General features: G+C 60.9%; 2 protein-coding genes across 4 annotated transcripts; one reads left to right on the plus strand and one right to left on the minus strand.

Annotated features, from left to right (window-relative positions):
* The first annotated feature begins 1246 nt into the window (after window positions 1-1246).
* AVPR2 (arginine vasopressin receptor 2) lies at window positions 1247-4263 on the plus strand. Of its 2 annotated transcripts, none has more exons than XM_058714848.1 (4): window positions 1247-1437; window positions 2264-2320; window positions 2683-3567; window positions 3743-4263. In XM_058714848.1, exons 2-4 carry the CDS (start codon window positions 2293-2295, stop codon window positions 3946-3948), a joined length of 1119 nt encoding a protein of 372 aa, XP_058570831.1. In that variant the 5' UTR covers window positions 1247-1437; window positions 2264-2292; the 3' UTR covers window positions 3949-4263. The 2 variants fall into 2 exon arrangements, with proteins under 2 accessions (XP_058570831.1, XP_058570830.1); XM_058714847.1 differs by lacking the exon at window positions 1247-1437 and adding an exon at window positions 1577-1791.
* A 230-nt stretch (window positions 4264-4493) lies between these two features.
* ARHGAP4 (Rho GTPase activating protein 4) lies at window positions 4494-20639 on the minus strand. 2 transcript variants are annotated; one of them, XM_058714845.1, is made up of 22 exons: window positions 20479-20639; window positions 16359-16566; window positions 16112-16274; window positions 15843-15905; window positions 15351-15533; window positions 14577-14705; window positions 14274-14495; window positions 9288-9389; window positions 8953-9144; window positions 8771-8855; window positions 8477-8504; window positions 8126-8228; window positions 7435-7495; window positions 7245-7322; window positions 7028-7162; window positions 6812-6917; window positions 6482-6715; window positions 6327-6400; window positions 6053-6236; window positions 5824-5916; window positions 5421-5535; window positions 4494-5012 (listed from the first exon to the last, which is right to left on the minus strand). In XM_058714845.1, exons 1-22 carry the CDS (start codon window positions 20543-20545, stop codon window positions 4782-4784), a joined length of 2856 nt encoding a protein of 951 aa, XP_058570828.1. In that variant the 5' UTR covers window positions 20546-20639; the 3' UTR covers window positions 4494-4781. The 2 variants fall into 2 exon arrangements, with proteins under 2 accessions (XP_058570828.1, XP_058570829.1); XM_058714846.1 differs by lacking the exon at window positions 5421-5535.
* Between the last annotated feature and the right edge of the window lie 2814 nt (window positions 20640-23453).

Here is a 23453-nt window from a genome sequence, read left to right on the forward strand (position 1 = left end):
GTGCCTGGGTTCCCCCCCCCCACCCCGACCCGGGGCAGACGAGGGAGGTCCCATCCCCCTGTGAGGCCTCCGCCCAGGGGGAACGGAACGAAAAAGGACGTGCTAGGTGTGCTGTGACTCTCTACCAGGGGCTCCCTCGAAAACGCTCTTCTATAATTGTGCCCAGAACTCCACTTCTACCGTTTTTGTTGATCTGGAAGGCAGTAGAAAGTGGTTTCTTTGCTTCTATGTTATTAACGGCAGTGTGGTTACAGGGGAAAGAGTGAGGATGTTCCTGTTCTTAGGAGGTGTGGCTGAAGTGTTCAGACGTGGGCTGTCAGCATTCTGCAACCTGTCTCCTACCGGTGTGTGTGTGTGTGTGTGTGTGTGTGTGTGTGCCTGCGCGCGCGTGCACGCAAGATTGTGCGAATGCACGGCACGTGTGGATGTAGTATGGGCGCTGTACATGCAGCGTGCAGGGGTGCAGTGTGCGGGGGGAGGGGGTGGTGCATGATGGCCATGTTGCCCCCCGGGCCCTCTGGCCAGGAAGAGTAGGCCTCAGTGTCGGCCGGACTTGGGCCCGGTCAGAGCGGAGCTGTGCTGGCCTCTAGCCTTGTAGGTCATCAGAGAAGACAAACAGGAAAACGGGGCCAGCTGGGCCCAGAGCCTGTCCCTGGGAGGCCTGCAGGCCACTGCCTCGGGCCGGGCCGTGCAGGCCTTGTGTGAGCCAGGCCAGGGTCCTGGCAAGAACAAGAGCGGGAGAGGGTAGGGAAGAGGGAGCCTGGGACGGGAGGGAAAGGCTGGGCTGGGGCGCGGAGGACAGGAGAGAGGGGGAGCCCAGCCCGAAGTCCCTGGCAGGGAAGCCCCACTGTCAGGCCATCCACACAGTGTGGGAACACGGGTGTTTATCTGTGTCTATGTCAAGTGTGTGTGTGCCTTTGCGGGCATATGGCTGTTGCACACACTCGGGCGTGTCTGTGTCTGTTCGTGTGAGAGAGAGAGAGAGAGAGAGAGAGAGAGAGAGAGAGAGATCTGAAGCCTCCTCCTCTGACAACAGGTAGCTGCAGGTGGGGCAGGAGGAGGGGGGTGTCCCTGGCCCCCACAGGACCCTGGGGAGGAAGTTGGCTCTCACAGGGGCACATTAAGCCCTGGCTTGTACCCACCCCACACCCTCCCTTCCTGTGCCTCATCTCCGGCAGCCCTAATTGAGGAGGGGTGGGCCCTTCATAGGCCTGGGAGGAGCCACCACTCTGTAGTGGGGACTCCACGCGAACTCTCACCCCTTCCTCGCCCTGGCCCAAGAGGGACAGCAGGAGCGTGGCTGGGGAAAGGAGTCAAGCTGTGCCACGAAAAAGCTGTGTGATCTTCAGTCAGCCCCGCTTATCTCTGGCCTCAGTTTCCCCACTTATGAAATGGAGCTGAGCTAACTGATCTCCCACAGCCCTGCCACCTAGTAAGGTGGGCCCTGTGGGGGCAGAGGCAAGCAGGGTTTGAGGGGGATGGCCAAGCTGAGGACCCGCCTGGGAGGGTCCAGGCCCTCAGGGGCTGGGGGTAGGAGTCTTGGGGACAGACCTGGGAGGGCAGGGACAGGAAAGGCAGCACAGGAGGCCAGGGGACTACTTCCCGCTGCCACAGGCAGGAGGCCAGGAGAGGCACGTGGGGGAGGAGAGGGAGAGGAAGTCCCCTCCTGGGCAGGTCACTCCCAGAGGCCGGGCTGGGGCGGGGCAGGCGATGGAGAGCAGATCCGAGCTCTCGGGCCACCTTCTGCGCCTGCCACTGCCCAGCTGCCCGGAGCCCAGACAGCCCAGCCAGGTAAGGGGCTTCGAGGGGCCCCGGGGACATGCCGGCCTCTCCCTGGCCAGCCCCAGCCCTCGGATGGCCACCTCTCCTGGCCTCTGTCGGGCCGCAGGGGGAGGACACGGTGAGGGGGAGGGTCTGCATGTCTGCTCCAGGTCTTGTGGGCTGACGAGGTGGGTCCTAGGGCTCGTGTGTCTATGTTACCCTGCCCGGTACTGAGAGGGGCACAGCGGGCCCTGAGGTTCACGTCTGGCTCAGGGGACCAGACCTCACCAACCTTGATCTGGCTAAGGGTGTACCCCCCCGAACCCCATCACGGGAACACACACACACGAACGCGCACACGCACACACGCAGCTGCACACAGGCTGGATCCCCCCCCCCCCCCCGCTGCCCACACACACACACACACAGGCCTGTGTAGAAATGGGGCAGTGGGACCGGCCCCTCGGATGAGAGGCTGAGTGCGACACCCTGTCTCCTCCAGGCGCTCAAGACACCTGCCTGAGCTCCACCATGCTTATGGCATCCAGCAGCACATCTGGTAAGGCTCCAGCCCCTGGGCCCCTACCCATCCCCCACCAATCCCCCCGCCGGGATGAGCCAGGTAGGTCGAGCGGGGTTGGAGGAAGCAGAGAAGCCCCTCTTTCAGACATCTGCTTCACCTGCCTCTCCAGGTTGCCGACGTGGGGAGGGGAGGGGATGGCCCTGCGAGCTCCCGGGGAGGAGGGGGGAGGTTGGGAGACTGCGGCTGCCAGGAGCCGGACACCGGAGGGAAGCAGGAGGCCCAGCCACTCAGGCTGCTCAGGCCACTGGCTCCGCCTCTCCCATTGGAACTTCCTCGGGCCCGGGTCCCCCTGCAGAGCGCACACCCTAACCTGGCCCTCTTCCTCCACCCCTGCCCAGCTGTGCCCCGGCCCCTCTCTCCACCTGTTCCACCTGGTAACGGCACCAAGGAGGAGCTGTCGGACACCCGGGACCCACTGCTGGCCCAGGCGGAATTGGCCCTGCTCTCCACAGTCTTTGTGGCCGTGGCCCTGAGCAATGGCTTGGTGCTGAGCGCCCTAGTGCGCCGGGGCCGGCGGGGTCGCTGGGCGCCCATGCACGTCTTCATTGGCCACTTGTGCCTGGCCGACCTGGCCGTGGCTCTGTTCCAAGTACTGCCCCAGCTGGCATGGGATGCCACCGACCGCTTCCGTGGGCCCGATGCCCTGTGCCGGGCAGTCAAGTACCTGCAGATGGTGGGCATGTACGCCTCCTCCTACATGATCCTGGCCATGACGCTGGATCGCCACCGCGCCATCTGCCGCCCCATGCTGGCATACCGCCACGGAGGCGGGGCCCGCTGGAACCGGCCGGTGCTGGCGGCCTGGGCCTTCTCGCTCATTCTCAGCCTGCCCCAGCTCTTCATCTTCGCCCAGCGTGACGTGGGAGACGGTACTGGGGTCCTTGACTGCTGGGCCCGCTTTGCTGAGCCCTGGGGCCTCCGAGCCTATGTCACCTGGATCGCCTTAATGGTGTTCGTGGCACCTGCCCTGGGCATCGCCGCCTGCCAGGTGCTCATCTTCCGGGAGATTCACGCCAGCCTGGTGCCGGGGCCGGCAGAGAGGGCCGGGGGCTGCCGTGGGGGGCGCCGGACAGGCAGTCCCAGTGAGGGGGCCCGGGTGTCAGCAGCCATGGCCAAGACCGTGAGGATGACGCTGGTGATCGTGATTGTGTACGTGCTGTGCTGGGCGCCCTTCTTCCTCGTGCAGCTGTGGTCGGCGTGGGACCCCGAGGCGCCCCGGGAAGGTGGGTGTGGCTGGGGCTGGGGCTGTGGGGGACCGTTCGCGCCAGGCCGCACACGCACCTTTACCCCCACCGACGCACGTGCTCACGTGGACTGCCATTCCCTAGGGGCAGGAGGGGCTGCCGCGCCCCTGCACGGGCACTCTCGGCCCCAGCCCGGACCCTTCCACCCCCACAGGGCCCCCCTTCGTGCTGCTGATGTTGCTGGCCAGCCTCAACAGCTGTACCAACCCCTGGATCTACGCCGCCTTCAGCAGCAGCGTCTCCTCTGAGCTGCGCAGCCTGCTCTGCTGGGCCCGGAAGCGGGCCCCCCCCAGCCCGGGGCCCCCCGAGGAGTCCTGCGCCACCGGCAGCTCCTTCCTGGCCAAGGACACTTCCTCCTGACGAGCCAGGCGGCGCCTTCCTTCTAGAGGCTCTGCGACACTCAGCCACCTACCTGGAGCTGGCCCCGGGAGCCCCTGGGAAAAGGGGTCCCTCTGGCTGTGGGACTAAGAGCCAGAGATCAGCTCCTTGGTGCTGGGTGTGGGGACAGGCTCCGGCGGCGGCAGCGCGGTGGCACAGGGCTCCCACCCCAGCCGGTGCCTTCCCGGAGACGGAGGTCCCAAGGAGCCCAGGAGGAAGGAAAGGGGGCAGGGCCACGCTCGCCCCCCTGGCCCTCCCCTCTCGCTCTCCTGAATAAAAGTTCCAGCTCATTTTCCACCCAGTGAGCCTCCTTGGATCGGGGTAACAGTGGTCGTAGGGCAGCGTGGAAAGACCTTCTGAGACTGCCCCCCTCCACACACGTGCACAGCTCGGGAACCCCCCACATGGGTGCAGGCCCCCAAACCACACGGTCCGGGCAGGGGCAACTCGGTGCTGAGCACCCGGCATCTGACCCTGCCACCGCCTGTGCAGCCTCCTGAGACAGAAAAGGGGCTCACATGGAGGAGTCAGCGCACAGGTCTTTATAAACAGCGGCCAACGCCTGCCCACCTCCACCAGGCTGGCACCCTCAGCTGAGGCAGAGAGCAGCCTGGGCGCCCACCGCCCGACAGTCACCGACAAGCCCGCCCGGCAAAAGCCCCTCAGCCTCGGCCTCCTTCCTCAGCTGCCTCCCAAAGGGGCCCGAGCCGGGGCTGGGGCAGGCAGGGGGGGGCGTTGGGGTGGCTGTACCCTCCTCTGCAGAGGGGACAAGAGCAGGAGCCCAGCGCTTGCTGGACAGGCCAGGGAGCAGCGCGTCAGTGCTTGAGGGGTGAGTCCAGGCCCTGGGGATGGGACAACGCGGGTGACGCCAGGGCCCCGGGGCCGCGGGAGAAGCCTTTGTTCTTGCCAAGGCGGCTGCAGGCTGGAGGCTTCACATTGCCGGGTCCGGGGCTGGGGGAGCCGGCGATCGCCGGCCCGAGGCCCTGGCGAGCAGAGGTCTTTCCCAAGAGTTCCTTGAACACGGAGTCCATGGTCTGTGCCACGGCCTAGAGGAGAGAAGAGAAAGGGAGGGCATCTGTTGGGAGCCGCCCCACCTGCCCTGCCCGGTTTCTCTTCTGTCACTTTCGGCGTGGCCGTCACAGCTGCTTCTGGGGACAACAATTCCTCAGCCCAGCCCTGAAGCGGGGACCCCTTCGGCTGAGGCCCAGATCTCCCCTCTTCCTCTCATACCCACTGTCTCCCTGGCCTCCCGGACGGTGCCCACCCGCACCCCACCCGGCCCTGCCCACCGCACGCCTCCCCTGGGGTCTCCCGGCTGCCCTACCCCACCCCTACCCCTTGGCTCCGGCCCCTCGGGCATTTGCGTCTGTGTGGCCCAGCTCCCTGCCTTGCCCCCAGACTCCTAGGCCTGGCCACGGGGCCACAGCTGGCACGCAGCCAGTCCCCGCTCTCACCTTGTCTACCTCCACGTATCGCTCCGGGGAGGTGGGGACCAAGCAGTGCCGCCTGTACCCAGCGGGACCCCCGGGTGTGCCCAGAGGGGCGTCAGGTGGGGTGCATGGCTCTGGCCTGCAGGGGACGGACAGTGAGCCTGGCGGCACCTCCTCCCGTGCCAGGGCACGGCCAAGGCAGGGGGAACAGCGAGGCTGGCCCGGTGGGTCCCTCCTGCCCTCCTCTGGCGTCCCTCAGCCGGACAGCCCTCCCCCACCGGGCCCCTGTCCACGCGGCCACAGTCAGACCCCCGCCCCTTCTGACCGGGCGCGGCACTCGGCTCCCCAACCGCAGTGCTCAGGCCGAGGTGAGCGAGGGGAGCCACCACGGCGAGTCCTCCCGAGGAACCACCTTTTCCTTGCTCACCGGTGGGCAAATTCTGTGGCCGGGAGGACGCCTGGACTGTTCAGCAGCTCCCCCGTAGCCTGTGGCCCCTGGCCGGCGGCGTGCTTCTCTGCACTGGGGTCAGAGAGACAGCCTGTTGGGAGCGCCCATTCCGGGGGCAGGCCCCGGGGGGGCCGGCGGGCTGGGGAAGCGGGGACTCGGGGCAGGGGATGAGCCAAAAAGCTGGCTGAGCGAGAGGCAGCCCACTCACCCCGCGGGCAGCGTGATGTACTTGTGCGGGATGAGTCCCCGGGTGCCCGCGCGCTCGCCCCGCCACCAGTCGCCCGAGGCCCGCTCGAGCAGCCGCAGCACATCCCCGCGCTGGAAGCTCAGCTCCTGGGCCGTGCGGCCCGTGTAGGCGAAGCAGGCCACGGCCTCCACGGCCCCCTCCAGGTCTGGGGAGAAAAGGGGGTCCGAGCTGGGAGGCGGAGCGGGCAGGTGCCCAGGAGGCCGGGCCCTCCTCGTCTCGCAGCCCCCTCACTCACCGTCCTCCTGGGCCGGGGTCCCGGCTTCCAGCTCCGGCTCGTTCTCCCCCGCCAGGCCCTCCAGGTGGGCGTCCCTGAGGTCAGAGGGAGGCGTCTGAGTAGGTGAGGGGCTTCCCCGGGGCTCAGCCCCCGAGCCGGGCCCGCCAAGAGCCTACCCCAGGCAGCTGGTAGAAGGCGGTGCCATGCACTTCTCATAGACGGGGCCGGGCAGCAGGCTCACAGGCGGGAAAACCCGCGACGGCTGCACGATGAGCGTCTGCACCAGCTGGTTCACCCGGCCCTGCAGGGCCACCGGGTCCTGCCCTGCGGGCACGGGCAGCAGTGTCGGCCCGAAGCACACGGCCAGGTTGTAGGGGTCCATCATGTTCTCGTCGCTGTACTGAGCCAAGCTGGGGAGCACACACGGGTCACGGGCAGGGAGCTCCCCGCCCGGTGTCCCCTGCACGCCCACGGGCAGCCCTCCTCGTCCCCTAAGGAGCACTCACTGGTTGAGGAAGGTGAAAAGGTAACGCAGGACCACCAGCACGGGTCTGGGCAGCCGGGCCAGCAGTTGGCTCACGAGCTCCACCCGCTCCGCCACGGCCTCCAGCTCTGTGGCCCGGGCCACCGCCCGAGGAGAGGAGCGCGTGAGTGTGACCACGGCCACCGGAGAGCGGCCCCTGCCCCCCACCCCCCCAGCCGGCCTCAGGCCCCGGCCTCACCTGCAGAAGCCAGCAGGTCCGCGAACAGGTCCGGCGGGAAGAGCGGGGGGTCCAGGCTCCGGAAGTAGAGCTTCAGCACCCCAGCCACGGAGTCCAGGTCGTGGGCCGTACAGCCTTCCACCAGCGGGTCCTCCCCTGAGGGTGACCGAGGGAGCAGAAGGCCGATCGCAGCGGCTCTAGCTAGCCCCCACGCCCACCCCATCCTGCCGGTCCCTACCTCTCTCGAAAGCGTCGCGGATCTCTGAGACCCGGAGCTGGGCACCTGACACCCGGAAGATGCCCTCGTGCTGCAGGCCTGAGGGAGGATGAGAGCGGACGGGCGCTGAGTCCCGCCCCCCACCCCACCAGGCTCCGGTGCTGGGTGCCGGGCGCCAGGCCGGCAGTAGGAGGGCCCGGGGGTGGCTTACCATTCAGGTTAATGAAGCGGACACAGCTCTCCACCACCAGGGGCACGGGCTGGCCTGAGCTCTGGGAACAGAGAGGGTGTTCACGTCACTGTCCCTCCTTGTCATCTGCTCACTTGTATTTGCTCTTAACGATCCATTATGGCTATCGGCAACGACGTGTGGCACGCCGTTTGTGAGAGTCGCTCCCACGTGTCTGATATCCCTGGGGCCACTCTAGGCCTTACACTGTTTGCTGCTTAAAGTTGGCCGGTAAAAGTGCAACCAGATTCTCTACGTTGACCTGGAATCAGGTGACATTGCAAAACTCAAATTTGTTCACTTAAGTAGCCCCCTGCTTCTTTTCAATACGTACAAAGTGCGTCATCACGTCATAAAAAAGGCTAGTGCTGTTTCTTCTTTTCAGACCTTTCTCGCCTCCCTCATTTCACTTTCTAGGGTCCCCAGTACCGTGCTAGCCAGAAGTGGGGCTTGTGGGCTCAACTCGTTGCGCATCCCCGCCCGAGGCTTTCTGTAGGTGGCTGATACTAGTGAAAGATGTTCCCTTCCATCAGTGGAGGCCGGACAAGGCCCATCCAAGAAGGGACAGTTGACCGGTCATCGGCAACGGAGGACACGGGAGCCCCGGGCTGGACAGAAACCAACATGCAGGGGAGGGCCTGAGCACAGCTGCACTGTGAGGCAGGGCCAGTACCTGGATAAACTTCTCCATGTCTCCCCCGAAGAGTTTCTGGTTATACTGGGAGCTGGGGCGGGGCTGGCGGCTCTTCTGGAGTTTTCTCTGTGTGTACTGGGTCCTGGGGGGCAACGGAAGCTGGCTCGGAGGGGAGGGGGCATGGAGAACAGGATGTCCCGCCCCCTAGCCGAGGCAAACGGGGCCCTGGAGCCCGCGAGGTATTCCAGAACCCGATGGGCAAAGTGGAAAATTGAAGCCGTGGGACAATGCGCAGCAGAGGTGGGCCGCAAGGAGGCGGGGTGCGGACACTGAAGCCTGGCCCCCGCGGCACAGCAACTCCTCCGAAGCAGCCCCGAGTGAAGCACTCACCGAGACGCCTCCCACTCCTCCTTGTCACCTGGGGAGGAGAAAACATTGCTGTGCGTCTTGGGCCAGCAGGTCCTCAATGCACCGCACAGAGAAAGGCATGGCCCGAAGGTCAAGGGTGGTGGCCAGATAGGGACCGGGACCCTTGCCCGGCTAGCCCCTGCATGCCGACCAACCTCTCCGGGCAGAGAGGAACGTGGGCTGGCTGGGGTTCCCAGGCAGGAAGGCTGAGGGCAGGTGCCACTCCTGGCCCTGGGGGTGGGGAGGAAGCGGCCAAGGGCCGGGACGGGGACCCACCTCGCTGAATGGCCTCCTGCAGTTTCTCATGCTTGGCCTGCAGCTTGGCGAGGATGCTTCGTCCACTCAGGTACTCCTGGAGCTTCTGGGAAGCCCCGAGAAGAGCCCAGAGTTGCAATCCCTGCTCCGGGCCCTTCCAGCGCCCTGCCTCTGCCCCTGCCCCTGCGCCCCCGGGGCCGCACCGTGATGTAGAAGGTCTCAGTCTCCTGCTGCTGGCCCCGCCTCCGGCCAGCCTGCCGAGAACCCGGATCCGAGCTGGTGGACTTGAGGGACTCGGTGGAGGGGCTGGCTTGGAAAGAGTCAAGCACGTCCCCATCTTCCGACGCCACCACCTCCAGTAAGGCCTGCAGCGTGGCCTTCAGAGTCTTGCTCACCTAAGGAGAGGACGGCACCAGGGGAGGAAGCAATGGGGCACAACCGAGGGACAGGAAGTCCAAGTCAGAAGGGAAGGGGAGGGGAGGCCACGGCCACCTGGCTCCACGTCTTCAGTCCCGAGTCCCCACCGGAGCGCGCATACCTCCTCCGTCTCGATGGTCTGTCGGTCCAGGCGGCTCTGGATATTCTGGGCCCTGGGCAGGATCTCGTCCCGCAGTTCTATTTCCACCTGGATCTCAGCCACCTGTGTGGGGCAGCGTCCAGGGCACTGAGGGCTGAGCCTGGGGACAGAAAGCTCAGACGTGGAAGTGGGGCTGGGCAGTGGGCGCGAGGGAGGCATGCACGTTTCCTCTGCCTCGGCGGCTGCTGTCCAGAACCACCGATCCACGCGCCGTGATACACCCGCTCCGGAAGACGCTAAGGGCCCCTCCCCAAGAGACAGGAGCACACATGTGTGAAGATGCTGGGGGCAGCACTCCTTGTAACAGCCCCCAGAAAGGAGCAGCCCGAGCATGTACCAGCAGATGAAAGAGTAAGCAAGTGTGTCACATCCGTACAGTGTAATGTCACTCAAGCCACAAAAACGAACGATGTCCTGGCTGCCCCACGCTATGACGCAGGTGAGCCTGGAAGACATTCTGCTAAGTGAAAGAAGCCAGACAGAAAAGGCACATGTCGTATGCTTCCGTGTACATACAATTCCAGAAGAGGCAAATCCACAGAGACAGAAAGCAGATGAGCAAGGGGCGCCTGGGTGGCTCAGTCGGTTGAGCGTCCGACTCTTGATTTCAGCTCAGGTCACGATCTCATAGTTTGCGAGTTCGAGCCCCGTGTCGGGCTCTGCGCTGGCGGTACAGACCTGCTTGGGATTCTCTCTCCCCCTCTCTTTCTGCCCCTACCCTGCTGTCTTGCATACTCTCTCTCCCCAAAACAAATAAACGTTAAAAAAAAAAACCCACATCATAAAGAGAATGGAAAGTTACACAGTGAGATGAGTGGGTGCCAGGGACTGGGGAGTGACTGCTTAATGAGTCCAAGGTCTCTTTTTAAGAGTGAACGTGTTTTGGAAGGAGATAGTGGTGATGGTTGCATAACTCTGCATATATCCTAGAACCCACTGAATTGCACACTTTAAATGGGTAGATGACATGGTATGTGGCTCATACCTCAATAAAGCAGTTCATTATTTCTTTAAGTTTATTTATTTTGAGACAGGGCAGTGGGGAGCAGAGAGAGAGGGAGACAGAGAGAATGTCAGGCAATCCTTTGCACTGTCAGCACTGAGCCCGATGCGGGGCTCAAAGTCATGAGCCATGAGATCGTGACCTGAGCCGAAGTCGGACGCTCAACCGACTGAGCCACCCAGGCACCCCCTGGAAGAGATTTGCACACTTGTGTTCACCGCAGGAGGACTCACAGCAACCAAAAGGAGGAACCAACCCAAGTGTCTATCAACGGATGAATTGATAAGCAAAATGTGATCTGTCCACAGAATATAACATTATTCAGCCTTAAAAAGAAAGGAGGGGCTCAGTCCTGGATGGCTCAGTCCATTAAGCATCTGACTTTGGCTCAGGTCATGATCTCACCATTCATGAGTTCGAGCCCCACGTCAGGCTCGGTGCTGACAGCTCAGAGCCTGAAGCCTGCTTCAGATTCTGTGTCTCCCTCTCTCTGTTCCTCCCCTGCTCGCACTCTGTCTCTCTCTCTCTCTCTCTCAAAAATAAATAAAGATTAAAAAAAATTGAAAAAGAAAAAAAAAAAAAGAAAGGAGATCCTAGGTGGCTCAGTTGGTTAAGCACCAGGCTCTTGATTTTGGCTTAGGTCACGATCGCACAGTTCATGGAATCGAGCCCCAAATCGTACTCTGCAGAGACAACACAGAGCCTCCTTGGGATTCTTGGCCTCTCTCTCTGTCCCTCCCCAGCTCGAGCTCTTTCTCTCTCTCTCAAAATAAACATTTGAAAGAAAGAAAGAAAGAAAGAAAGAAAGAAAGAAAGAAAGAAAGAAAGAAAGAAAGAAAGGTGGGGCACCTGAGTGGCTCAGTCAGTTGGGCGTCCTACTTGGGCTCAGGTCATGATCTCATGGTTCATGAGTTCAGGCCCCATATTGGACTCACTACTGACAATGCAGAGTTCACTTCAGATCCTCTGTTCCCCTCTCTCTGCTCCTCCCCCGCTTGTGCTCTCTCTCAAAAAAAAAGGAAGGAGTTGCTGTCACAGGCTACAACATGGATGAACCTTGAGGACACTATGCTGAATGAAACCAGCAAGTCACAATAGACAAATACAGTATGATTTCACTCGTGTGAGTGATCTAGAGTAGTCTAGATCTAGACCTAAATTCACAGAGACAGGAAGTAGGATGGTGGGCGCGGAGGGGGGGTTGGGGAAGGGGGAGTTAGTGTCTAATCAGGACAGAGTGTGGTTTGGGAAGATGGAAAAGTTCTGGAGACATGAGTTCCAGCCCCACATTGGGTGTAGAAATTATTTAAAAATACACACACACACACACACACACACACATTTAAAGTGGTAAATTTCATGTATATTTTACCATAAAAATAAAATTTAAAAAGTCTATTCAGGCCCTAGGGAACATTGACGTTAGAAGACCCTCGCTCAAACCCATACAATTAGCAGCAAACTAGAGATCTGCCCCCTAGAAAGGATAAATCAGAGGGATTCTGGACTTAGGGACAGTAGTCACTGCCAAAGAAGGGGACAAAACTTCCTAGTGATGAGAAAGAATAAAGCAGCCACTGCCATCTGGAGCTGCCCAGATGGGACTGGGTGTTATCCTACTGAACATAAGGAATGTCACAGAGCATCAACATCACACAAGGTCACTCTGTGACCATGATAGGGGAAGACCAAAGCAAGACCACCCCATAATGACATGTGAGGGCAGACCAAAACAAGAACTCTGTCCCAGCCACAAAAATGGCCAAACCTCCCTCTGTTTGGGCTACTACGAGTAACGGCTGCCTTCGCGTCCCTTCATCCCCCACCCCACCCCCACCTCTTGCCTCCCAGATAAGATTTATGAACACCTCCAATCAGAGTTACCCCTGCTTCCTCACAGTATCTAGGCCAGAGCTGAGTCCCTCCCCCAAATCCCCTAAACTCAGCCCCAGTCCTACTGACCCTTTCTAGCACCCTCTTACCAGGACACCTGCCAACTCCCCACCATGGAGGTCTCCCTCAAAGTAATGGTCTGAGTCTCTGAGGGGAAGCCCTCTGTTGACAAGCTCTGTTTGTGCACATCACATATCTTTAAAAAAAATTTTTTTATTATTTATTTTTGAGAGAGCGCAGGTCGGGGAGGGGCAGAGAAAGAGGCAGACAGAATCCCAAGCAGGCCCCGAGCTGTCGGCACAGAGCGCACCTCAGGGCTTGAACTCACGAACCGTGAGATCATGACTCGAGCTGAAACCAAGAGTGGACGCTTAACCCACTGAGCATGTCAACTACCTAATCCACCCCTCAGTGCTTCCTCTTAAATATGAACTGATGGCCAAGAATTGCCAGCCATGTGAGGGAAGCTCTAAAATGAAAGAGAAAGATGAAAGCAAGCTTTTTTAGAAACTGCAAGAACAAAGAAATTGCAGGGAGCAGAGAAAAATGTCAAGAAAACAAAAATGAACATTTCAGAATGATTGGAGATGATATTATATCCGTGAAACAAGAACAAAGGGTTATTTTAAATTGGAATTTGGACAACAAAACAGAACTCTTAGAAACAAAAACTGTGAAAGTAAATTGTTTTAAAAAGTCAACGAGGGGTTGAAGAAATCACTAAGGAAGCAGAATTAAAAGGAATAGAGGTTGGGGAATAGGAAAGAGAAAAGATAAGAAAATTGGAGAACCAACCCATGGAGTCCAGCAACCAGTTACAAGAATTCCTGAAAGTGAGAGAAAAGTTAAGAAGTTAAGTTAAAAAGTTAAGAAGAGGAAGTGATCGAAGGGATAATATGAGCCCCAAACCTAAGGACACACGATTTTACAGTGACAGCACCCAGCAGTTGTCCAGCACGGAGAAGGAAACAGGATCCCCGAAGTACATCATTGTACAATTTTACAAGGGGGGAAGAGACTCCTAAAAGCTTCGGGGAGAAAACTTGCAGGCCACACACAAGTATCAGAAATCAGAATGGCACTGGGTTTCTCACCTAAGCACTGAAATCCTAGAGCGATGCCCTTACCAGTCTAAGGGGAAAATTATTTTCAACTCTGAATTCTATATCCAGCTAAACTACCAATCGATTTCAAGGATAGAATCCAGGCATTTTCAGACAAGCAGAGTCACAGATTGCCCGCGGGGGCGGGGGGTGGGGGGGCGGAGGAGGGCAGAGGGTGAGGAGAGGGTGGCGGGGCTGAGCACTAGCCGGCCCTGGGAGGAAGTCGGTAGAAAAGCAACTAGCAGGCTGCTGTGAAGTTGAACACAGGGAGGGCAGCCCCAGAAGCAACAGCCAGAACACTGGGAGGTGGCTGTTTCTGGGGAGTGGAATCGGGAACAGAAAGGGTGAGTCAGAGAACTGCTATGTGGCATCGTAAGCCTTGAGTAACATTTGACTTTTTCAACTGTGACTCGGGTCAAAATACAGAGTAAAAAGCTAACAGCTCCGTGTAACCCCAGGCCGTTCAGTGCCCTCCAGGATAAACTGGTAGAGGAAAAAATAGCTCAGAGACCAAGGAAAAGACGCTAGCTATATTCTACTGCTGCTTTGGTTCATTTCCCCTCAACCTTGAATTACGAAATGTCAAAGCATGCAGAACATTTGGAAGAGGAGTATATGGACAGCCATATACCCACCTAGTACCTGTGTCAACCTGGTGATCTTTTTGCTGCGTTTGTCCTGGTGCGGACGTGTGCGTTCATTGGCTGAACTGCAGAAGTGAGCGGCACAAGTTTGCTCGCTTCAAACGCAAGTGGCCAAACTTACGGGGAGCCTCGTTTGCCTCGAGGACATTGAATGAGGGCTGAGCAATCAGCTGCGTGCAGGAGTTGCGACTCCCGAGCCAAGTGGAACTCATTTGACTGGACCACTGTGACAACAGAGACCAGAGAGCACAGAGCCCTTTGCCTCGCTGCTTGGCGCATGAGGGGCAGGCGCCGTGACCCTCACCTCATCTCCCTCGTGGGGCTGGTAGTCGAAACGCAGCGGGGGACAGAAGGCCACTGCGTGCACCTCCAGAACCTTGGCCTTGTCCCCTGGAGGATCTAGGGCCTCCACCGCCTCTTCCAGGCTGCCGAGACCCTGCATCTGGGAGGCCTGGGTGCGGGTCTCGGCAGCCGTGTAGCTCCGGAGCACCTGGCCCAGGGCTAAGTGGAATCCTGTGTCACAGCACTGGGGAGGAAGCAAGAACGCGGCTCAGGGTGGGCCCCGGGGCACGGGGCACCGGGCGCAGCCTGCCCGCCTGGCACTCACATCCATGAGATCCAAGACGTCGTGCAAGTAGTAGTTGCTGACGGCAGCATTGACGCTGGCCAGGCTGAGCAGGTACTCGTTGCGAGCCTTTGTGCACTTGACTTTATGCTCCAAGAACTTGGCCTGACGCTGCTCAAGACCGCACAAGTACACCAGGGTCACCTACTCGGCCAGGCGGCCCCCATCTCAGGCCTTCCCTGGGATCTCCACCTCCACACCCCATCTGCGTGCGGACCTCTGCCCCTGATGTCCCACAGGGCCCTCAAACGAATGGCCCAGAAGTCGCAATGTCCTCCCCTGCCCCACCCTGTGACGCATGAACTCGGGCCGGCAACCCCAGGTGCGCCTCAGCTCCTCCTGGCTCGGGGCCTCCCCATCCTTTCAGGGGCCACCTCAAACGCTCTCTCCCCGCACGTTGGCCAATCACCCGTGCCACGCGTCCTCTTGCCCCTCTGCAACCTGCTGGCACCGTGCGAGGCCGGGTGGCTGGGTGGGCGGACAGCCTCGGGAGCACCAAAGCTCTCTTGACTCCAGCTGGGTAGGGGAGAGCTGGGAGCACGGGGCAGACTGTTCTCCTGCCCCCGCGTCTACCACCCCAGCTTGAGGAGCTGTCCAAAGCCAGGAGAGCTGACCGGAGCTCCGTGGCTGTCCTCTCCCCAGTCCGACGTTTCCCATCCACACACCACCTCCCGGCAGGCCCCAGTGAGGGCCAGGGACTCGCAGGGACAAAGGCCAGAACCGGAGCCTTCGAAGACGGGCGCCCTCCAGACCCACCTTTTCCACCAGCCGCCCTCCCTTCTTGAGGGAGCTCTTGCGGACAGGGCCTGCCTCATTGGTGGCCGCGGCGGCGGTGGCAGTGGTGCGGCCCGCCCGCTTCTCCTCTTGCCGCTCAGCCTCCCGGAGCTTGGCCTCAGCATTGACGCTCTCCATGTGGTACACGTGGTACGTCTTCTTGGCCTGCAGGGAGGAGCGAGGCCAAGCCGCCCTGCTGAAGGCCACGGCCACAGCCAGGCCGCCCCGTCCTCCCCCCCCCCCGCCCCGCCCCGCCCAGGGCCATCTGGGATTCAGACCCGGGAGGTAGCCAATCCTGCGTGAGCGCTCAGCCTAACCACCCTGTGCCCAGAGCAGAGAGAGAGGGCTGTGCTCTCAGTCCCCAAACCCCAGGTCTGTCCCGGCCTCTCGATCCTCTGATCCTTGAGCCCGGCTTGGGGAGATGTGATATGATGGCTTTCCTGTGCCCGGGGGCGGGCCCTGCCCTGTCCTCACCGTCTGAAGCTCCGACACCACCTCCAGGAGCTCCTCCTGCAGCTGCTGCTCCAGATCCTTGGTCTGAGGACGAGAATGTGACCACAGCACTGCCCCAGCACAGCAGCTGCAGACCCGGGGGCGGGGGGGGGGGGGGGGGTGGTGCTGACAGCGGCACTCAAGGCTCCATCTGGCTCCCCGGGCCTGGCGCCCACCCGGCCCCGCCCCGCCTAGACCCTGAGGCCGTCCACACCTCCCTTGCTGCGTGCCGCCCGGGGCGAAGGCCTTACCTTCTTGACTAGGCGCCCCACATCCTCCGCAATGTGACTCAGGCGCTGGGCCAGGGGCCCGGCCAGCACCTCACTGAGGGTGGCGCTCTCCCGACTCTGCTGCCGCGTATGCTGCAGCAACACGGCCCAGCAGTGCAGGGGCGACAGCAGGGACGGCTCCTTCCTGGGGCAGAGGGGCACTCAGACCGGGAGCGGGGGAGGCGGGCTTCGGGCTCTACCGTGGCCACCCCACCCCTCGAGTACCCACCGGAAGCTTTGGTGCTCCCGGCCGCCGCCCCCCAGGCGGCCGCCTCGGCTGGAGAAGCGCTCGGCCAGTTTGTCCAGGCCCCGGGAATACTCTAGCTCCACTTCGGCGCGCCGCCGCATGAACTCGGCCAGCTCCTGCAGCAGGTCCCGCCGCAGCTCGCCCTGCAGCTCCAGGCAGCGCAGCTGCTCGCTCAGCTGCCAGCGCATCTCTGCGAGGGACCGTGGCTCAGGCCCGGCCACGGCCTGAGCGCCCCCCCCCCACCGTGGCTGCCCCCCAGACGGAGGAGGGGAAGGACACTGGCCCCCTGGGGGGGGGGGCACGCTGGGCTCAGGGCAGTCCGGGGTGGGGAGGGGGAAGGGGCCTCTGGGCTAAAAGGCTAAAGGGAACCGGCCAGGCCCAAGCAGTTGAAGAACAGGAAGGCTGTTGCGGGCAGACGGGCAGCGGGGCCGATCCGGGGTGGTGGGAACCTGTCGTGACGGTGGGAACCCACAGCTGCCCCAGTGCCATCTGGCCCTGTCCCTAGCCAGGTGCCTCTCAACTGGGCTTCTCGTCACTCCGTGGTTCCTGGAAAGCCCCTGAGCTGTGCGTCCTGCCACTTCCTGCCCTTCGGGAGCCCAGGACCCCAGGCAGGATGGCGGCCGCGCCGGGGCAAGGCTGCCGTGGCGCTCTGCCGAACCTGCGGCGAACTTGTGGCCACCAGTGGCCTCAGTGGCCGGGAAGCGTGCCCTTGGCCCCTCACGGGGAAAGGGCAGCCCCCTCGGCGGGGCCAATGGCCAGAGCAAGCTGGCTGGGGCTGACAGGGGAAAGGGACTGAGGGAGTTGGCCTGCTTTCGGTCTCCCGGTTTCCACCCCCGGCACCCACCCACAGGGCACCCCACCCCCACCTCCTGGCAGAGGCGCCACGCCCAGGGCCCCCACACCGCTGGCTTTTGACACCTTATCGCGGGCTTGATTTGGCAACACTGCTCTCGCCATGAAAGCAAAGATCCGCCTGAATGACACACTTAACCTGCTACAAACACCTTCTGCCACCCACCGGGCACCCAGGTGGGCATGGGGGCTCCCGGGTCACAAGTCCCGGCCCGGGCTTCGGGCAAAAGGGTCGCCCACTTATTTATCTCCGTCCGTGTGCCCAGGGAGGGACATTAATCGATTTCTCCATTCCACAGAATGTTGATTACATACCCAGTCTGTGCCAGGCATGTTCCAGACGCGGAGACAGTGTGACAGAGGGCTGACCAAGTGCTTGCCCTCACAAAGCCAGGATGGGAAAGGGGGTGCAGATCACAAGGGGCCACACACATACTAGAATGTCCAGGAGCACGGGGTGCTGAGGAGGCAAACCCAGCAAGGTGAGAGCAGAGCTGGAGGTGAGGGCAGGGAGGGGTCCTTCTAGAAGGGGGCCAGGAGCTGAAGGAGGTGACACAGGGGGCGTGGGCCGTTGGAACCAGGGTGGCTGGAGCAAGCCGTGGGCACACGCAGATGGCACAGGGCCCGTGGTCAGGGAAGGACTTCCAGCCAGTCACCGAGAGAGAGAGGAGACACAGCAGCCGAGCACCACGGTCCAGCTCCCCCTGGGCTGCCATGGGGAGGCCAGGCAGAGGTCAGGTGACCTCTCCGGTGGCAGAGAGAAAGTGCCCAGCTCCGGTGGCAGCTCCAGAGCCGCTCTAGGCAGAAGACAGTGAGGCCTCAGACCAGGGAGCAGGTGAGGGAGGAGGTGAGAAGCAGCAGGGGCCCAGGTCCACTGAAGAAACTGCCCTGCAAACAGCTCAGTGCCTGTCCTCCTTGCATTTGTGTCCTGCCAGTGACTTCCCAGGGGCCGTGGGCATGGCGCCGCCTCCATGGGTACCGCTTGCCGGCATCCCCATCTCCTTGTCTGCTCTCCCTTCAGAGAAGGTGTCTTTCTTTCTTTCTTTCTTTCTTTCTTTCTTTTTTAATTTTTATTTATTTGAGAGAGAGAGAGAACGAGCAGGGAAGGAGCAGAGAGAGAGGGAGACCCAGAGTCCGAAGCAGGCTCCAGGCTCCGAGCTGTCGGCACAGAGCCCGACACGGGGCTCGAACCCACGAACCAAGAGATCATGACTTGAGCCGAAGTCAGATGGTGGGGGGTGCTTCCTGACAGGAAAGCCGCTGCGGAGCAGGGCAGGGCTGAGTGACCCAGTCCACTCACACCCTCTGAGGCCGGGCTCCAGCGGCTGGCTCTCCGCTCCAGGCGCCAGGGGGAGCGGGCTCTATGCCACCTGCAATCTGGGGATTCGTCACCGAATCAGGGCAACATTTTTGAGATCAAAGTGAATCTCATTTCATTCCAAGAAAGATCTGAAATGTCCCCACTCACCTCACCTTCCTCTGGTGTCTGCCCCGCCCTCCCAGAGCACCGGGTCCCTGGAGACCAATTACAACCGAACAGTGCTGAACAAAACAGCACGTCAGCCGGCTTCATTTTTTCTTCAGGGCAGCCGTGCCTCGGTTAGATACGCTGGCTGTGTCGAGTAGACCGGGGACTGAGCATCACCTGAGCGCAGTGAGCTGGTGCCCAGTCCCCGGCCTCGGCCGGCACTCTCCAGCTCTCACATCTCAGCTCAAATGCACTCATCATCAACCCTTTCCCGACCTCCTCCCAGTCTAGCTCTGGCCCTCCTCCCACCCCCTTCCTCCACCTCTGCGCTCTCCCCTTTTCGAGCGGCCAGCATCATTCTGGAACCTAATCGTGTTAGAGGACGTTTGCTGTCTGAGGGCAGGGACTGGTTCTCTTTTGCTCAGTGCTGTATTCCCAGGGCCTGGGACAGAAAAGCTGCGTGCAAAACAGCTGTGGAAAGGAAGGATGGAATCCACATAGGCCTGAATTGCAGAGCTGAGCCTCAGGCCCCACCAGCACTTCCTGTGAGCAAGGCATACGGTCTCACTTCTGCTGACCGAAACCACGACTGTGCTGACCTTTCACAATTTAGGGTGTCAAGACAGTGATCCTGTTTTTTTTTTTTTTCAGCATGGTAAAAAGTTTTTTGGGGGGGAGGATGGGTTTACAAGCTAAAGTCACTGGAGGCCTTGCTCAAATTCCCAATTTTTCAGTGTGAATTAACCGACCCATATTTGCTGACTGAAGAGTTTCCAAAGCCCTTCAGCCTCCTGACGTTTTGGGGAAACGGGTGGGTGGGTCATTCTCTCCACCTGCCGAGCTGGCAGGCCCTGCAAAGTCACCTCAAGTTGGCTCCGGGCAGCAGGAGCTACCAGAAGGGAGGACCCAGGCACACTTTGGCGGAAACTGCTCGCATTGGTTAATTGTGGTGGAACCTGCATCTCTGGGTTGGAAGGAATCTCAAAGGTCATCTCCGTGTCCCTTGGAGGAACCGTGACCGTGTGCAAGGCACTTCTCCCTGAGGTTTGGTTTCCTTCGTCGGGAAAACAGAGCGATTGAGAGTCATATATGGAGGGTCACACATCTGAAGACACGGGGAAATTTTAGGGCCCCAACCTGGATTGCTACCTGCTTTCCTTCGCAAGAGTCACGGTGCCCTGAGTATAAGACCGACAGCAAATTTGCAAAGCTGATTTGCATGAGGTTCGCACAAAGTGTTTCTCAGAACCCAAGGAAGTCCACCCTCAGAAGGCTTCGAAGCTGGCCCCGCTATATCTCTAAGTGCCGGTTTCATCCTCAGACAGCGGCCCTCAACTCTGAGCCACCTCGGTGCCCACCACAGGGCCAAAAACTGGTTTCAAGGCAAAGCCATCACTACTCCAGCCACCTAGGCACGCAGACTCCCTTACCTCGGCCTCCCCAGCAAAACTGAGGTGTTCGGTTTCACTGTGGCTAGAATGCCACTTTCAAGGGGCCCCCTTCCCTCCTTGGGCTCCTTGGGTGAGGTGCGGGGGGACCCAAGGAGGGCAGAGCGACCAAAGGAAGGGAGGGAAGAAGGAAGGGGGAACAGCCCGCGGTTGAGGCCAAGGGGAGGCGGAGAGGCGGGCAAGAGGCTCGGGCTCCCTCCCTCAACCCCCTCCGGAGGTCGCGGGGGGCTTGGGGGGGGGGGCGGGGAGCGGAGCAGCGGGCCCTGGGCCAGCGGCGGGACTTTTCCGGGTCTCCGCAAGGGAACCGGGCCGGCAGCGCCCAGCGCCCTCTCACCTTTGACTTGCGCCTCATACTCGGCCTGCGGCCCCCGCTCCCGGCGCAGCTTCCCATGCGCGGCCATGGCTTCCGGGCGGCCGCGCCGTCGAGCCCCGCTGCTCCCACGCGGCCGCGAGCGGGCCGGGCGCCGGGACCTGGGGCTCTGCAGCCAGCACCCTGCTCTGGCTCCGCCCCGCCCCGCCCCGCCCCTCCCCCCCCCCACGGCTCCCGGGGCGGGGCGCACCCCCCCCCCCTGCCTGGCGCCACCCGCGAGGGGTTCCTGCCTGGCAGGGTCCCGCTACGGCTGGACCTTGCTGCCCCCTCGTGCTGAGCGCTGGGCACACACCTGGGCTGCCCGTGCCCAATGCTCAGCTGCCAGGCAGCCAGGGCCAGTGTGAGGGCCTCAACGTTCCAGGAAGCTGGCAGCCCCCAGAAGCTGTCTGCTCACCGCGGCCCAACCACACCCTTCACAGCACGGCCCCGGGGCCCTCAATGCCGGTGGGCAGCGCTACCGTAGCTGCTCCGGGCCCTGGACGCCCCTGGGTCACCTGCTTCCCCCAGACTCCCAGGACATCAGATGGGACCTACCCATCTCCACTGCCAGCCCTGAGAGATAAGTGCATGCTCGGAGAGGCTGGTGGGAAGTTCCCAGGGTGGGTGGGGGAAGGAAAGTCAGCGCCAGAGAACAGAACCTCGGCCATTGTTCCCTCGGCCCCCCCCCCCCTTGTTTTGAGGAGAGCAGGGTTTGGTGAAGGTTCCCCTTCTGCTCAACCCCATAGGGAGGAACAAGCCTCATTTCCCCATAGGTAGTTACCACTTCCTACCACTTCCTGCTGCCGGAAGACACTCTTGTGCGTCCCCCACCCCAGCTTGCACCTGCCCTGTTTTAGCCTTGGGGCTGGCGGGGTTCAGCCGTCCTCTTCCCCCTCAGAGCAAGGCCTTAGCAAGCCTGAGGGCAAATCTTGGGGCCTCCCTTCTCCGGGAGTGCTGGAGTTTCCCTCTACCCCTCTCTACCAACTGGAACCCCAAGGGCAACAGAGTTTCTCCAGTAAATTGGGAAGGCAGGGTGCAGGTGGCAGTTGACAAACCCCAGTAGACAACGGTCTCCAGTTGGGAGGGAGGGAAATCCCCGGGGTAAAGATGGTGGGAGAGGGGTGAGGCAGTGAGGCTCCAGACTTGTGCCCAGGGAGGCAGGCCTGTAGGCACCAGGGCAAGGAGTCCAGGCACGCATGTGCGTGCATGGATGTCAAAGTCAGGCTGTGTGCAAACGTGGGCACATATGACCTCGACCTACAGCTCTGGGAGGAAGGGGAGGCTGTGCAGGTACTTCCCGCCTTTAAACTATGAGCAGTTCTTTTGCCCAGAAGGGGAAAACATACCTCCTGAGCTCCCTGCCCACCCACCCCAACTCCCGCCCAGTACCCAGGCCCTTCTCTAAGACACCACGTGTCCATGGGGTCTGGGGTCGGAAGCCCTGGGAGCCGGCCAGACACCAGCAGGCCAGGACCTGGGCTCCCAGCAGCCGGTCTCAGCAGTACCACTGTTTGAGTCCTCCTACAAGGCAGGCGAGCCCTGTCCAGAGGCATGCACGGGCACTCCCACCCCCAAACCTGCTCCTGTGTCAGGGACCCATGCCCTCATCAGCTAACCCCAACACACCTCGCCCCCTATGCTCCATCTGAGCCCTGACTGGTCCCTCAATGTCCCTCACCTACGCAGCAGAGCCATGCACGGAGCTCAAGCCCACAGGAAACTGCTGTGAACTGGCTTCAGCCCCTACTTTCAAATAGATGGACCAGAAGGAGATGAGATCAATGGGGAGACTGTTACAGCTATCCACGTCAGAGCGAGAATACACAAGGGCATGAATCAGGCAGTGGAGGTCCCATATGAAGATGCTGTGAGGCCCCTATTTTCCTATAAGCCTGCTTTCCAGAAGTGTAAGAATGGGGGTTTCAGGGGCACCTGGGTGGTGCAGTCGGCTGAGCGTCTGATTTTGGCTACAGTCATGATCTCACCACGCGGGAGTTCGAGCCCCACATCGGGCTCTCAGCTATCAGTGTGGAGTGCGCTCCGGTTCCTGTCTCCCTCTCCCCCTCTCTCTCTGGCCCTCCCCAGCCCGTACTTTCTGTCTCAAAAATAAATAAAAACAAGGGTGCCTGGGTGGCTCAGTCAGCTGAGTGTCTGACTTCAGCTTAGGTCATGATCTTATGGTCTGTGAGTTGGAGCCCCACATCAGCCTCTGTGCCGGCAACTCAGAGCCTGGAGCCTGCTTAGGATTCTGCGTCTCCCCCTCTCTCTGCCCCTCCCCTGTTCACATTCTCTCTCTCTCTCTCTCAAAAATAAACATTAAAAAAATTTTTTTAATAAAAAAAAATAGAATGCGGGCTTCAGAGGGGCACCTGGCTGGCTCAGTCGGAAGAGCATGCAACTCGTGATCTCAGGGTAGTGAGTTCAAGCCCCACGTTGGGCGTAGAGATTACTAAAAGAATGAGAAAAATAATTTTGGGGTGCCCAGGTGGCTCTGTCAATTGGACGTCAGACTTTTGGTTTCCGCTCAGGTCATGATCTCCGGGTTGGTGAGTTCAAGCCACGCCTCGGCTTCCAGCTGATGGTGTGAAGCCTACTTGGGATTCTCTTTCTCTCCCTCTCTTCCCCTTCCCTAACTCATGCTTGCTCAAGCTCTCTCTCAAGATAAATAAACTTAAAAAAAAAAAAAGTTTGGGGGCTTCAAGGGTCAAGGTTGTGCACCCGGTCTGTGTACAGGTTCATCGCTTGGGGAGTCGTCCCCGGAGCCCACCCCCAGGCACACAGCGAGGAGGTAAGGCGGGGTGGGGGGGGGGGGGGGCCGGCTTTCCCTCCCTCGGCCTTCCAGCCTCAGCTCGGCTCAGCAAGCCGGCACGGAGGCGGCCCCTCCCAGAGGCGGGCGCTGCAGAGACGCGGGAAGTGCTGGGCCCCAAAGGCCACTCGGGCCTGCGGCTTCCCCTCTCCCC

The sequence above is a fragment of the Neofelis nebulosa genome, chromosome X (genome assembly GCF_028018385.1).
Source record: "Neofelis nebulosa isolate mNeoNeb1 chromosome X, mNeoNeb1.pri, whole genome shotgun sequence".
In the NCBI taxonomy this organism is placed as follows: Eukaryota; Metazoa; Chordata; class Mammalia; order Carnivora; family Felidae; genus Neofelis; species Neofelis nebulosa.

Coding starts and splice junctions, on each gene's coding strand:
- ARHGAP4 (XM_058714845.1), bottom strand. CDS start 20,545: ATGGCCGCGCATGGGAAGCTGCGCCGGGAGCGGGGGCCGCAGGCCGAG. Junction 16,275..16,358: donor CGGGAGCACCAAAGCTTCCG/GTGGGTACTCGA, acceptor CCTCTGCCCCAG/GAAGGAGCCGTCCCTGCTGT. Junction 8,229..8,476: donor GAGGAGTGGGAGGCGTCTCG/GTGAGTGCTTCA, acceptor GTTGCCCCCCAG/GACCCAGTACACACAGAGAA.
- AVPR2 (XM_058714848.1), top strand. CDS start 2,293: ATGCTTATGGCATCCAGCAGCACATCTG. Junction 2,321..2,682: donor GGCATCCAGCAGCACATCTG/GTAAGGCTCCAG, acceptor ACCCCTGCCCAG/CTGTGCCCCGGCCCCTCTCT. Junction 3,568..3,742: donor CCCCGAGGCGCCCCGGGAAG/GTGGGTGTGGCT, acceptor CCACCCCCACAG/GGCCCCCCTTCGTGCTGCTG.